This window comes from Euleptes europaea, chromosome 3 (assembly GCF_029931775.1).
Source record: "Euleptes europaea isolate rEulEur1 chromosome 3, rEulEur1.hap1, whole genome shotgun sequence".
Classification (NCBI taxonomy): domain Eukaryota; kingdom Metazoa; phylum Chordata; class Lepidosauria; order Squamata; family Sphaerodactylidae; genus Euleptes; species Euleptes europaea.
The window spans coordinates 91,739,841-91,754,832 of NC_079314.1; the positions used below are offsets into that span (position 1 = coordinate 91,739,841).

The following is a 14,992-nucleotide window of genomic DNA, read 5'->3' on the forward strand; positions in this document are numbered from 1 at the left end:
CTAACAAAAATATTTTCTGGCAGGGTATGAGCTTTCGTGAGCCACAGCTCACTTCTTCAGAGCTGTGGCTCACGAAAGCTCATACCCTGCCAGAAAATATTTTTGTTAGTCTTTAAGGTGCTACTGGACTCTTGCTCTTTTCTACTAAAGTTAGACCTTCTCAGCTCACTGACTTCAAAGGATTTAGAGACAAGGTAATTCTGTTTAGAATGGCGCTTTAAAGATCTAAGTCTGATAAAAGATGAATAGTTCTGACAAACAAGTTTTGACAAGCCTTAATTTAGACTTAGTCATAACTTCTCAATCAGAATTTATAGTTTCTGTCTTTGTAGCAAATCATATATCAACAGAGTGAAATGTCATCATTCCTGCCAAGTTGGACTGAAAAGAGGCAGGAGCGTGGAGTTTTTCCTCCTGTTCTTCATGCATATGATGAAGTGGGATGTGGCTCATGATAGCTTATGCCTCAATAAATAAAGTAATTGCTTTAAAGAACCACAAGACTCTTGTTTATTTTTAGTTAGCCTTTATTACTCTTGTTTATATACACAACACATGGTGCTCATGCTGGCTTTTTTGTGTCCTGCATTTACCAATAGCCCAGCTACTTCTTCTTATTTTGAAATAACATTATTTTATTTTGGTATAACATTATTATTATCACCTCCAGATTAGACTACTGTAACTCACTCTATGCAGAGCTACCCCTGAAGTTGCTCCAGAAACTCCCAATTGCTCCAGAATGTGGAGGCACGCAGGTCCTTACAGGACCCGATTGAGAGCCAATATATAACCAATGCACCACCAGCTGCACTGGCTCCAAGATGAGTACCAGATCAGGTCCAAGGTTTTGATGTTGACCTTTAAAGCCCTAAACGGTCTGGGACCATCATATCTGTAGGACCGTCTCTACCCCCCCCCCAAAGAGCACTGCGCTCAGCTAGTAACAATTTACGGGTGGTCCCTGGTCCAAAAAGTATCCGGATGTCCTTGGCCAGAGCCTTTTCAGTTCTGGCTCCAGCCTGGTGGAACTGTTTATCAAATGAGACCTGGGACCTGGCTCAATTCTGCAGGGCCTGCAAGACCGAGATATCCCACCAGGCCTATTGTTGAGGACAGTGACAGTTCCACTCTAGCTGGCCTCCTGTCCTTTCCTTTTTCTTGGTTTCCCCCTCCCCTCCTTTTTCCCCCTTCTGCTTTTCTTCTTCCCCCTCCATGGTTGTTCTCCCTGTTATTAGTATAATAGGGACACCAACTAGAATTTTAATGTTAGTAAAGATTTTAAGTCTTGACCTGGATAGCCCCAGGCTCGCCTGATCTCTTCAGATCTCTGAAGCTAAGGAGGGTCGGCTCTGGTTAGTGTTTGGATGGGCTTCCTCTAGGGTTGCCAACCTCCAGGTATCCCACTATTACAACTGACCCCCAGCCGATAGAGATCAGTTCCCCTGGAGAAAATGGCCACTTTGGCAATTGGGCTCTATGGCACTGAAGCCCCTCCCCAAACCCCGCCCTCTGCAGGCACTGCCCAAAAAACCTGCTGGTGGCGAAGAGGGACCTGACAACCCTAGCTTCTTCCAAGGAATTGGGATGCAGAGGCAGCAATGGCAAACCATCTCTGAATTTCTGTTGCCTTGAAAAAAGCCACCAGGGTTGCCATAAGTCAGCTGTGAGAATTTTAAATGTCTAACCGGATGTTAGTATAATGTGTTCATTTTAACTGTTTACTATTTTATGGGTTGTTAGCCAACCCTGAGCCTGACTTCAGTCGGGAAAGGGTGGGGTAAAAATAAAATACACAAATAAACAAAATTTCATCAATTATCTCTGTAGCTGCAGGGCACTTTACAGAGTCGATGGGAGACATGGGTCACACCTATTCTAACAGCCAATGTAGGGAACAGTCAAAAAACTTGCTGGGGAGAGGGTATGAGTAAGAATGTAGGACAAGACCTATTGAATCAGACCAAGAGTCCATCTAGTCCAGTATTCTGTTTCAAACTAGATGTCCCGGAGGGCCAATAAACAGAGCATGGAGGCCAAAGCCTTCTCCTGTTGCTGTCGCCTAGCATTGGTATTCAGAGGCTTACTGCCTCTGATTATGGAGGTTCCTTTTAGTTACTATAGTTAGAAGCCATCGATGGGCCTATCCTTCACCTGTCTGTCTAACCCTCTTTTAAAGTTATGCTAGCTGCCATCACGACCTACACCTGCCATGAATTCCACAACACAACCACCCCTTGAGTAAAGAAGTCTTCCAAAGTGCCGCAATCAGAATATAGAGTTTCTAATTCTGCTATTAATTTTTTTTCCGTTAAACGTCGGTAATATAAATTATTGTTAAAATAATCTATTAATAAACTGTTTAGACGCTTTTCCTGAAGTTCAACACGGTGGTGGGAGGGATTAAGGGTACACTGGTGGAGGGGGGTGGGAACAAAATGGGTAAGATGATTGTAATAAGAACGTAATGATTGTATTTTGAATCTTTTTTTTAACCTTTTTACAGATATATCATTCTTATTGTGTAGTTCTCTATATTGTTATACTTTTTTTCTTTTGCATTTGTTGTTGTTTGTATTGGTTTTTTCCCCCTTTTTGTTTAAAAATTTTTTAAAAAAACAAAAACAAAAAAAATAAAACGTTGCTTTCTAGTCCAGCTCTTTTGCCCCGCCCATGGAGGGCTCCAGCCAGAGCAGGAAGCGCAGCCAGAGGGCCACCCTCGCTTTTCGACCTCCCAACCTCTCATTGGCTGACGTCCCTTTGCTGACGCGCTTCGCCCGCCTCCCCCTGGCGGCGCGACGGCCTCCTGAGTGGCTCCGGCAGCTGCCCCTCTCCTCGCCCCTTTCCCATTGGTCCTATGGTTACGCCTCCCTCAGGCGCGCGCCTCCCGGGTCCGGTCGCTAGGCGGTGTCGCGCGCAGCCGGGAGCGGCGGCGGCGGCGGCCATGGAAGGAGGCGGCGAAGCCCCGAGCCCGGCGACGGAGATGTTCTCACTGGCCGGGCTCGGGGCCGCCCTGAGGGCCGTTCCGGAGGCCGTTCCCGAGCCCGCCTCGCTGGGCTACTTGCAGCTCCCCTGGCAGAGGGAGCGCCGCCTGTGCAAGATGCCGAGCCGCCGCCGCAGGGCCGCCCGGCTGCACCGCAAGGTGGGGCCTGTGGGCAAGGAGATCCACGGTGAGGGGCTGGGCGCGCGTGCAGGCGGAGGCGGCCGCGGCGCTCGCTTCCGACCGTGCCTTGCAAACCCGTGGCGGGCGTTGGGTGCGGGGGGGGGGAGCCTCGGAGAGAAGGGCTCCAGGCCACCCAGGCAGCTGTCCGCCTCAAGGGGGGTCCGGAGGGCCAGAGGAAAGTGGCCGCCGTCCTATGCACATTTGACTTAAGCCCCACGGGATGTAGTGGGGCGAGCTTCCGAGTAAGCATTGGCTAGGGTTGCGTTCCTGTGTGCGTTAAGTGCCACCAAGTCGTTTCCCACTCATGGCGACTTTAAGAATCAGTTTCCTCCAAAACATCCTGTCGTTAACAGCCTTGCAGACTGAGGGCCCTGGCTTCCTTGATAGCAGTGGTTCCCAACCTTTTTTTGACCAGGGACCACTAGGACTTTTTTGTTCCGTGCAGGGACCCCCAAGGTTCAAAATAAAAATTCTGAGAATTTGAAAATAAACTTCAATCATCACTGTTAGTTCAACATTAAGCTTAGAATAATATTTGAATATATATATATATTTATAATAGAGAACTTTTGATTGAAAATATTAATTTATTATGGGTTTATAACTTTGTTTCGCGGACCTTAATTTAGTTCTCGAGGACCCCTGGGGGTCCACGGTCCCCTGGTTGGGAACCAGTGCTTTATAGAGTCAATCCATCCCATGTTGGGTCTTCCTCTTTTCCTGCTGCCTTCCGTTTTTCCTAGCATTATTGTCTTTTCCAGTAGTAGAAAAGGTCAAGAGTCCAGTAGCACCTTAAAGACTAACAAAAATATTTTCTGGTAGGGTATGAGCTTTCGTGAGCCGTGGCTCAGGAAAGGTCATACCCTACCAGAAAATATTTTTGTTAGTCTTTAAGGTGCTACTGGACTCTTGCCTTTTTCTACTACTGCAGACAGACTAACACGGCGACCCACTGTGAATTGTCTTTTCCAGTGACTCTTGTCTTCTCATAATGTGATAGGATAGCCTCTGTTCAGTCATTTAGCTTCTAGGGAGAGTTCAGGCTTGATTTGATCTGTGTGTGTAAAGTGCCGTCAAGTTGCAACCGACTTATGGCGACCCATTTTGGGGGTTTTCATGGCAAGAGACTAACAGAGGCGGTTTGCCAGTGCCTTCCTCTGCACAGCAACCCTGGTATTCCTTGGTGGTCTCCCATCCAAATACTAACCAGGGCTGACCTTGCTTAGCTTCTGAGATCTAATGAGATCAGGCTAGCCTGGGCCATCCAGATCAGAGCTGATTTGATCTAGAACCCACTTATTTGTTGTTGTTTTTTGGCAGTCTACGGAATCCGTAACACACATTTCAAAGGTATCTACTTTCTTCCTGTCAGCTTTCTTCATTGGAGCAAATCGCATTGAAATGAGCACAGAGCTTAATTTATGCTTGCTAACATGGGCGCTTACTTAAAATTAATTCCCTTTCCGTGTAATTCAGAGTTAAATGTGCAGAGGCAATATCTCAGCTTTCTACTGCAGAATAATGAGGGGTAGTGTGGTGCAGCAGGTAGCCTGTGATTTTGAGACTGTAGTGATGCCCCTATGCCTGCAAACCTGAGGCTGTAACAGGGCACCTACGCACTTGCTGAATAATCCACTTTCAATCTACATCCAATCCACTTTGCAGCTGGATTTTGCTGTGTGAAATGACAAAATCCACTAGCAAAAGATTTTGAAAGTCGACTGAAAGTGCATTATTCAGTATGTGTGAAAGCTGTCCGAGTATGCTGGGTCATATGTTTGAGTAAACATGCATAGCAGCAGGCTGTCCGCCAGTAACAACAGAATAACTACCATGGCCTGATTCTGTTAGTGAATGGGGTCTTCATTCTGTTTCCTATTGAAAGGCCTGGGGTCAGTGGACTGTGTGCGAATTGCTCAGATTATAAGTAGAAGGAGGAGACAGAAATGTATTAAATAAATGTATGGTAAACGTGAAGTGATTTGGGACAGCCTTACAGAGTCAGCTTTGTTTTTCACAAATGTGCAGTTATTTACTCTTCTCCCCAGACCACTTGTTTAAATGAGTATGGACATTAAGAATATAGGAATGACTTTGTAGGTGGCGCGATAGTGTAAACCGTGTGTGTGTGTGTGTGTGTGTGTGAAGTGCCATCAAGTCGCAGCCGACTTATGGCGACCCCTTTTTGGGGTTTTCATGGCAAGAGACTAACAGAGGTGGTTTTGCCAGTGCCTTCCTCTGCACAGCAACCCTGGTATTCCTTGGTGGTCTCCCATCCAAATACTAACCAGGGCTGACCCTACTTAGCTTCTGAGATCTGACAAGATCAGGCTAGCCTGGGCCATCCAGGTCAGGGCAGTGTAAACAGTAGACAGTGACAAATTTCTGGGAAGCTGGCATACCAATGCAGGAGAGGGGAAGCACAGAACTGCCGGTTTTCTTTCTCAGCTTCATAAAACAGCAGGATGGGATACTGGGGAGGTGTGGAGGATGAGGCTATAGTGTTGCTGCTGTTTGGGGCCACTTGAAATGATTTTTTAAATGACTAAATGAGTGTTCCTGCACAGAAGTTGTATTGTGAGGGAACATTATGGCCGCAGGGAATTTTTTTGAAGAAACATAATCACAAAACAGGAAACGTGCATGACACTTGTACAACCACATGTTACAGCGGCAATGGGTGCACTGTCTAAGGGAAATATCTCCTTTTCCTTGGTACAAAACACTGTATTTTCAAGTGCTTAGAAAAGTATGGTATCCCACAGCAGAAATATGGCTTTGGGAGGAAGCTGTGAGATGTGCAAAGTAATTGAGAAACGTAAGCATTTGTTTTGCAAAATCTGATGTTGGGCAGGAGAGCAAAACTGTTCTTGTTTTACTATTCACTCTCCAAAAAAACTCCCTTGTCCCTTTGTCCACAGCTTTGAAACGGTTGAGAGAAGCTGCCAATGCTAATGATTTAGAAACAGGTAAGATTATGTTATTCAGGCTCTTCAGTATGTTTCCATGTAGCTGCCTCTCCAAGTGTTACTGGGTGATTTTTTTTCTTGCAGCCTGAACATACGCTAAGCAGGAAAAGCTGGCTTACTACATGGCAAAAGTAACACTGATAATTGTCGATTTTAGTTTCTACATTTAGCATATCAGTCAGATTCTTGAAGAGGAGGAGCGTAGAAAAGGCTCTGCTAATGTTTTCAAAAATATTAGAAGTCCTGTGGAGGTGTCAGGTGACCAACAGTGCGATCCCAAGTAGCAATACACCAGGGGTCACCAACTTGGTGCCTGCCAACACCTTTCCAGTCCCTACCAAGTGTTTTTAGAAAGTGGGCAGGGCCAGGTGGGGCTTTTGCCTGGCAAGGCTTCTGATTGGCCATTGTGGGATTTGATTGGCTGTACAAATTTTTAAAAACATTGCTTTGGCCGTAGTTGCCACCACAGCAAAAGGATCTTCACTGTGTGACTGAAGGTAAGCTGTGACACCCATTTTGTGTCTGGCTCCGCCTCCTTTGGCAGCCATTTTGTGGCTGCACGCACCACGCCATGTCAGAATTCCAAAGGTGCCTGCAGGCTCAAAAAAGTTGGGAACTCCTGCAATACACCCTTGTAAGTCCATGGGAGTCAATGGGCTTAGAAGAGTGTAAGTAACTCTGGTTACGATTGCACTGCAAAAGAGTTTTTCATGCTACATGGCTTCCTTCCTTTCTTCTCTCACTTGCTCCCTACGACACTCATAATCTGTACCAATGTGCCACGATACAGTGACATTTAGGAGCAGGCCTTTATGAATTACTGTTTCACTTTTCTGCTAAAAATACTAACCAGTTTGCAAAGATGGCTTAGACCAATAAAAACAAGAAATCAGATCATTAGGCCTAGCAATAGAATGCTGTAAAAAACTTAGGAACAATTACTTTCAACTTTTGTGTATTATTAGGAGAACAGGTGAACAGAATGGATTTCATCTAATTCCTAACAAAGTAGGCACCTCTCTGGAGAGGTGGCACACAAGTAAATAAATATAATAAGTGAAGGTGTTCCATAGCTGGGTCATCATCACAGAAAAGGCTTTCCTTCCTGAAGGCAGGAGCATACAAAGATCCTCTGATGCAGATCTTAGTTGATGGGCAGATTCCTAGAGAAGTTATCTTTAGGACGCTGAGGTCAGAGACCATTTACCTCTTAGCTAGAACTCTGAATCCAGAAATGAACTAGTCTACATGTATTTTTATGTTACATGGGGAAGTACTGAGCCCTCTTTGGCCACATTAATTTTAGTTGTGTAGATCTTCAACACTAAGCATCAGTCTGGAGAACATGATCCACCGTTCACTGCACCTTGAATTGCAGTTCTGACATAACTTAATCTTAACTAAAAGAATGTCCCCTCAGCTGTTTTCACACACTGGCTTGTCTTTTTTCCCTTGGTGGCTACAGTGCAGCAGCTTCTAGATGATGGGGCCGACCCTTGTGCTGCTGATGACAAAGGCCGAACAGCGTTGCACTTTGCTTCCTGCAACGGCAATGACCACATTGGTGAGTGACATGGGATCCTATTTCTTGAAGAGGAATTGCTGATCATTCTTATTCCTTCTTCAAAAGCTGCTCTCCTTAAAAAGGAGGTGCTGCTTTGTGGATGGAGCTACTCTGCAAACATCCCAGATTTCATAGGGGAAGCCTGTTGCTCCAGGTAGCTAAAGGAAAAGTGTAGACATTGGCAGTAGGGGTGAGCGAGTACAGGGATGCACAGTGGTATTCTTTTGGAGTGTGCCATCCATGAGGATGTGAGTATAAGAAGCTGCCTTACACATAGCCAGGTAATTGATCCGTCTCACTCACTATTGTCTGTTCTGACAGTCAGAGGCTCACACAGATTCTACTACCAATCCTGCTCCCCAAGATCCTTTTAATTGAAGAGGCTGAGAATTGAACCTGAGATCCTGTGCATGCAAACCCTGCTGCTAAGTTATGGGCCTCCCCTTCCAGAGTACCACATAGAATTGTCAAACAAGTATTACTTCTGAGCAATTTAGACAAGGCCTATGGGTTTAAGTATGAGGCTTGGTGGGGGTAAATCCCTGAAATTTCTAGCATTTTAGGACTAAGGACATTTTGAGAACGCACAGGTGTCAATCAGGGTCAACATGGGACAGTATCTGTGCCTGTATACAGGCTTACAAGTTTCATGGATGTGCTCTAAAAATAATTATTATGGGACACCCAGCTCTTCTAAAACACTTTGTAAGGGAATGGAAATTGATTTGTGGAGACATGAGCAAGGGTGATTTTGCTGTGTTCATCAGCAGGTGAAAGCTGATCACATTCAAAAACTAGTTGGTTTTGATTTAACATTTTGGAAGAATAAGTGGCTTTTCTGAGCCTAATGTTCAGGGCCAATTTAAGCCTGTTTTTGTGTTTTAGTGCAGTTGCTTTTGGACCATGGAGCTGACCCAAACCAGCGAGACGGTCTAGGAAACACTCCGCTTCATTTGGGTAAGTCTCAACAGCATGCTGTCAAGTAATTGCTCCACCTTAGACTCTGGAGTTCTTTGCCTATCGCTTTTCTTCCTTTTGTCATCCCAGTAGCAACTGTCTTACAGTGCAATCCTAAATAAGTTACTCCAGTCTAAGCCAATTGAAATGGGTTTAGACTGGAGTAATCCTGTTAGGATTGCACTGTTAGTCAGGAGAATTGCCAGGGCATATTCTGGACTTTCTCGAGTATCATAAAGACAGAGCTGGTGAAAGTCCTTTCGTCCTAAGGAATTTGAAACCTGGGACTTGAATTGCTGTGAGCAGAATTTGGTGACTTGGTCAGAATCCTGAAAACATGAGCTTTGTTAAATCAGTATGATATTGTTAGAATGTCAGACTAAGATCTGGGAGACTGTGGTTCAAATCCTCACTCTGGCATGAGGCTCCCTGGATGGCTTCACCCTAGCCTACCTTACATGGTTGTTGTTTTGAGGGTAAAATGAAGAAGGGAGAGCCACGTGTGCTGCCCTGAGCTCCTTGGGGGAAGGCATAATAATCATGTACTATGTCGAAATGTATATACATTTTTGACCCGGGGGGGGGGGGGAATGTGGAATTAGTTGTGGTGTTTGCTTTAAAACTCAGAAATGAGAGAAGGTATTGGCAGAATTACCAGCTCAACACTTTGTCCCTTACAAGTCTCCTTACCTTCTTCATTTAATCAAGCTGAACAGAATGAAGTCTCGGAAGTCTCTTTAAAACAGAACAGCTTTGTCCGGTCACGAAACGGTGCAGATATATTTGTTAATTTTTTCTGAACCTGAAGTATGGGCTGTTACACCATTCTAGATTTCCCAGGTGCAACGGCAATATTGTCGTTTCATGTCATGCATTCAAAACCTTTCTACGTCTATTCTCTCTTGTACTCCTGCAGCAGGCTGCGAGGCAAGCCGGTTATGTTTAGCCCCTTATTGCAAAAGGAGAGGCTGAGGAAATTTGCCCAAGGCTACCTAGTGATTTGTGGCTGAAGTGCATTTTTAAACCAGCTTGGACTCTGGGCCAAGACACTACATCACAACTGTATCCTGTAGGAAATAAGACTACCATGATAAGACAGAGTCTGTCCTCATTACGCTGCTGTACACTGCTGTTCAGTTGTGTCTTGTGGTTTTCTTCCCCAGCTGCCTGCACAAATCATGTTCCTGTCATCACCACACTGCTCCGTGGAGGTAATTTTTCCCCTTCACAAATTATAAAGTGGCCTCTTCCTTTTGCGTATTCTTGTGGAATGTAACCTTTCTTTTTGTATGTTCATTTTTCTAGGCGCTCGGGTAGATGCCTTGGACAGAGCTGGAAGGACCCCGCTGCACCTGGCCAAGTCAAAGCTAAACATCTTGCAGGAAGGCCTTTCACAGAGCCTCGAAGTGGTTCGTCTGGAAGTAAAGCAGGTGAGGACAAGCTCAGGGGCCCAGCGAGGCTGCAGGGTGTCAGGAGTTAGCATTACATTCTGTGCTTTAGAAGAAAACGAAAGAATTAATTTAAGTACAAGTGGATTTGGTGAATCGAAGATCAGTAGCTTCTAAGTTAAATGGAAGATCTGCATTGATATACAAAATCATGGTAGGAAAGGAACACAGTATAAAAGGGTTGAAATAACCAGAATAATTCATAAAAATAGTCTTGCTGGATCAGACTTGAAGACTTATGTTGTTAAGGGGGCTTTTCAGATGGTAACAAAAATTGTGTGTTCTCATCTAGGGAGTTTTTATGCTGGTGCTATAATAGTGCCAATCTTCTTTACTGGAAACTGTGCATTGTCTGGTCCATAGAGAAAGGACACAGTGTTGAGGATATTTCTCCAGTTTGCTTATTCAACTCCAACTCTTACCATGAAGCCATCCATAGCAGCACCTGCCCTGGTCCTGTCACAACCCCAGCTGTCCCAGGAAGTTTTTATTTTCTGTCAGAAGGACAGGTATAATCACTGGTGCAGGGATGATGGTGCAGGCAGTAGTAGTTTGAGTTTATAGAAAGGCATGAGGGAAGTGGAAGAGTCAGCTGCAATGAGGAGTTGGGTTGAGCCTGCGCTTTTCCCTCAGTGGCCTCCTTGCTGCATGCACGGTCTGGCAGTCTAGAGGCACTTTTAAAGGGACAGGATGAGCCCTATCCTAGATGGAACTCCAGCAGGTCAGGATGGATGGCAAAAGCACGGCCACTGTCGCCTCCTGAGCATGCAAAGAAACACAGGCCCTGTTCCTTTGTGGTCCCTTTTCTCAGGCTTGCGTGTGCGATTCAGCCCAAATTTTTAATTTTGGGGTGAGGAGGAAAATGGCACAAGTGCAAGTTATAAAGAAAGATCGGATTACACGCTGCCTCAAAAAGCATACCTCCAAATCAGTGAGAAAATATTGTTACATCGATTTGCACCTGAAATTGCACACTGCAAATAAACTGGAACCCCCTCCCCTCTCAATCACCACAATCCAGTCCTTCAGGAGAAAAAAGGTCCAACACAGAAAACATGGGAAAGTAACACTTTGGAGAGGAATGTAAAAGGGGTAAAGTGAGAAAGAATGGAGCCAATACCAGAGTTAAAGGCTAGTGTGCGAACACTCCGGGGTTGTCTTCCAAAATGGTTTGCCTTATAACTGTGAGAAGCTCTCAGGCTTCGTACGGTGAAGTCATACCCCAGTATTTTGTAATCTGAGCTGTACTGCCTCTGGGCATGGAGGTTTCACTTGGTTATTAAGCATTTCAACATCTGTTAGCCATATCATCTAAAATTACCCAATCTTTTTAGAAACTATATAAACTAGTGATTGTTGCCATATTCTGCACAGAATAACTGCAAGTTATTTTACCAGTTTTATCCCACCTTTACCATTGTTTGAAGTGGCTTACAATTACAATATATGAAAATGCAGTCTGATAATTGTAGCAATAATAAACTAAAAAAGATTCATAATCTGAAAAATAAAAATGCCATTAACTATGATAATAACACTATACTCCCCTTACAGATGCTAATTTTCTGCATTTCCTATCTCTATGCATATCTCCCAGCTCTAATCAAGCTGATTATGTTTTGCATTGTATCTCTGCCTCCTGACTCCAACTGGTCCTTCTTTGTAACACCCCTCCCATCTTCTGACCTGCATATAAAGGATGATTCATCTTCATTCTCATTTGTATCTGATGAAGTGAGCTTTGGCTCACAAAAGCTTATACCCTGGAAAATGTTGCTGGTGCCACTGGACTCTAATTTTGTTTTATTATTACACACTAACAATGCTACCTACCTGAAACTATAAAAACTGTATGGCTAAATTGTCTTTTAAAATTGGACTTTGTCCTTGTGGGAGTTCCTTGTGAAATTTGGAGATTTTGAGTATGGGATCGCAGGAGCTCTTGTAAGACCTTCCGTGAGGAAGATCTGTTGCTTCTGCTGTTAGAATTAGTTTGAATATAAAGTAGGGAAAGGAACTGATTGCAAATATTATAAAGCATTCTGTTGCTATGGAAAGTAATGCTTAGTTCTCACACGTTGGTGTGAATGGAAAAACAGTGGCATTCATCCCTATTAGTGAGACAACATCTGTGTTCCTTGCCTTGGAGCATGTTTATTTATGTGTGCAGACAAGTTTCTGGTTTTCTCCAGACATTTCTCAAACACCGTCTGCAGCTCTGTTTCAACTAATGCCTTCTAACCAGAATGTTGACCTTTTCTGATGCGTGTAGTAAAGCCTGCTCTCTCCCCTGTTGCTTCTTGCAGATAATCCAGATGTTGCGGGAATACCTTGAACGTCTCGGTCGTCATGAGCAGCGGGAACAATTGGATGATCTTTGCACCAGGCTACAGATGACCAGCACAAAAGAACAGGTCAGTGGCCCAAGAGGATTTTATCTCCTTTAAAAGTACAGTTAGCCACCTTGAGCATTTTTCAATGGCAAGTGCAACATAGCACAGCGGAAAAATGTAAAGCAATCAAAAACAGCAGATAAAGTATCAAAAACAGCAGTTTAAAGAAGAGAGAATGTTCCTGGCGACCCAAATAAGGGGAGAGGAATCCCCAAACAATATCCATACATTTCAAGAAAACACATGGGTAAATAATAGTTTCATCTGATGCTGGTGATTGAACCAGGAGTCTTCTGCATGCCAAGCGAATGCTCTTAACTCTGAGCCACAGCCTTTCCTGTAAACTAATGCTTAGCTGCCCTCAATGATCTGTCCCTTCTGAATAATTTTCACTCCCCAACAGGCTATTTTTGCCCCCCCCCCTTTGTTAACGTATAGAGTGATAGGATTCTGCATACCATACTAGAACCCACATGGGATCCAGGCACGTTTCGGTTAGATATACTTGTTTGGTATCGTTAGTAACAGATGAAACTGGCTTAAGAATAAACCAGTTCACTATACTGGCTTCAGCTGAACATTCTCTGTTCTTTTTGCATGTGGCTCTTATCATTGGAAGCAAAGCCAGAGTAGTTTTGCCCTAGCCATGACCTAGTTTTGGATGCTAATTAAGGAAAGCCTATTAATTTGGGGGGGGGGATACATCAAAACTGTTGCAAGGAAGAGAGAGGCCGCGTGTCTCTGAATCCTGCATGGCTGCAGGTCTCATGGAGGATCTCAGGTCCTGTTCAGTGTCATGCCTGTTAAACTGGGGACCAAATGTTAATCCACAGTTAGAAGTTTAGTAGGACGACACCAATCAAAGCTGATCATTCTCATTGCTAGAAACTGCTTATTGTAAATGTCCCTATACTGTACATCCTGTTCATGCATTCTCCAAACACATTTACCTTTAAAGGAGCCCTTCTCTTCATTATCGTAAGCCGCCTTGAGTTCTGCAAGGGAGAAAGGTGGCTAATTACTGTTTTAAAATAAATGCTCTGGCCCCTAGTGGCAGAAATACCTTTGGCTTTAGCTGTTTGCCATGCAGCTGTACTAATGCCATCCTGCACTCGCCCAACAACTGACTATTCAAAGTTCTACGCTTCTAGTTCTTAGTGGCTACATGCAGGCAGCGCCCCTGAAGTCCTAGGGTTTTCTCTCAGTTCCTGCACGTTTCCTTTTCTGCTCGTCTTCCACAATGTTTTGCATTATTTCTCTGACAGGTGGATGAGGTTACTGACCTCCTGGCCAGCTTCACCTCCCTCAGCTTGCAGAAGCAGAAGATAGAGAAGAGGTAACGGGCTTTCTCACCGCTCTCTTGACTGAAAGGAGCAGCAGGAGCTCAGCTGTCAGACTGCAGCCCTGCTGCCGGAACCAAGCATGTTTTCCCTCTTGGCTCTGTGCTGAGCCTGGACTGGATGGCAAGGTGCTGTCACTGCCTTGGATGCTTCCTCTGGGGCAAGAGGACCTGGCCTTGAGAAGAAGGGCCCGAACTTCTCACTCTCCTGCTTTCACAAGTGGGGTCATCTTGTGTAGGGGGCAAAATGTTTTTGGTGTGCTGCCCTTTTAAGGTCCTGCAAGTGGTAGATCCATTGTACTGCAAGCACATCTGGCAAACAGCTGTTCATGCCATCATACTCAAGTCTGCCGTAAATTTGGTGTTCTTGGCACCTCGATCACTGAACATTTGTACAAATGGTGGGAGGTGCTTATACCCCTGGTGAGCAACTTAATTTTTTTTTACAGGGGTCATAATTTGAACTGAGGGCTGAGGGGCCAGCAATTCTGCTGTGCCCCCTACTGAGATTTTAAAAGGCTGCTTAACATACACCATCCCCTCCAAGGATCTCAGCTGCTCACTCCCATTTCTTCTATTTTGCAGCATGCACAGAAATCAGTAGCTGAGGATTCCTGCTAAATCTTTTCTTGCTGTTAGTTTTGGGGGCTAGCATCCCAGTCTCCTTGGCTTGCTCAGTCTGTGAAGAAGAAAGGTTGAGTAGGCCCCTAGGATTGGATTGGGAAGTTATGCTGAAGCCACGGGGGACCAGAGTGAGTCTCCAGGCCCCAACATGCGTATTCATACCTTCTATCCGTCTTGTGGCTTCCCCCCCTCCAGCAGTGATTTAATTTGGTCTGTTCCAAGTCAACCAAGAGTGAATTAACTTTGCACATTACTCTTTCCTGACAAAGAATCTGCATATTGTGTGGAGGGAACAGGGCTTTCCTAATGGGGATGTGTGGTTTGGATAACTGACACTTCCTGGGCTGTCCTAAGCGTCAGTAAAGTGGGGCATGGGAAAGTCTTTTATTGCTTGTATCATAGATTTATTACACACAACGGCCCCTTCTCATTTAGGGGCTAAAATATAAACATCTTCACAGGTTTACTGCGAAAAGGGGCCAAGAGAAGGGCTTTGTCTTACACAAAGGTAGGGACTGGGCCCCTGATACATGCC

At 44.8% G+C, this 14,992-nt stretch overlaps 1 protein-coding gene across 1 annotated transcript; it reads left to right on the forward strand.

The window, feature by feature from the left end:
* Nucleotides 1-2,944: 2,944 nt before the first annotated feature.
* ANKRD54 (ankyrin repeat domain 54) lies at nt 2,945-14,069 on the forward strand. The gene is made up of 8 exons (XM_056847461.1): nt 2,945-3,170; nt 6,085-6,132; nt 7,598-7,696; nt 8,582-8,653; nt 9,817-9,864; nt 9,959-10,083; nt 12,408-12,515; nt 13,760-14,069. The coding sequence occupies exons 1-8, from the start codon at nt 2,945-2,947 to the stop codon at nt 13,832-13,834; spliced, it is 801 nt and encodes a 266-aa protein (XP_056703439.1). The 3' UTR covers nt 13,835-14,069.
* Nucleotides 14,070-14,992: the final 923 nt, after the last annotated feature.

Coding starts and splice junctions, on each gene's coding strand:
- ANKRD54 (XM_056847461.1), top strand. CDS start 2,945: ATGGAAGGAGGCGGCGAAGCCCCGAGCCCGGCGACGGAGATGTTCTCA. Junction 7,697..8,581: donor CAACGGCAATGACCACATTG/GTGAGTGACATG, acceptor TTTGTGTTTTAG/TGCAGTTGCTTTTGGACCAT. Junction 8,654..9,816: donor AAACACTCCGCTTCATTTGG/GTAAGTCTCAAC, acceptor TTTCTTCCCCAG/CTGCCTGCACAAATCATGTT.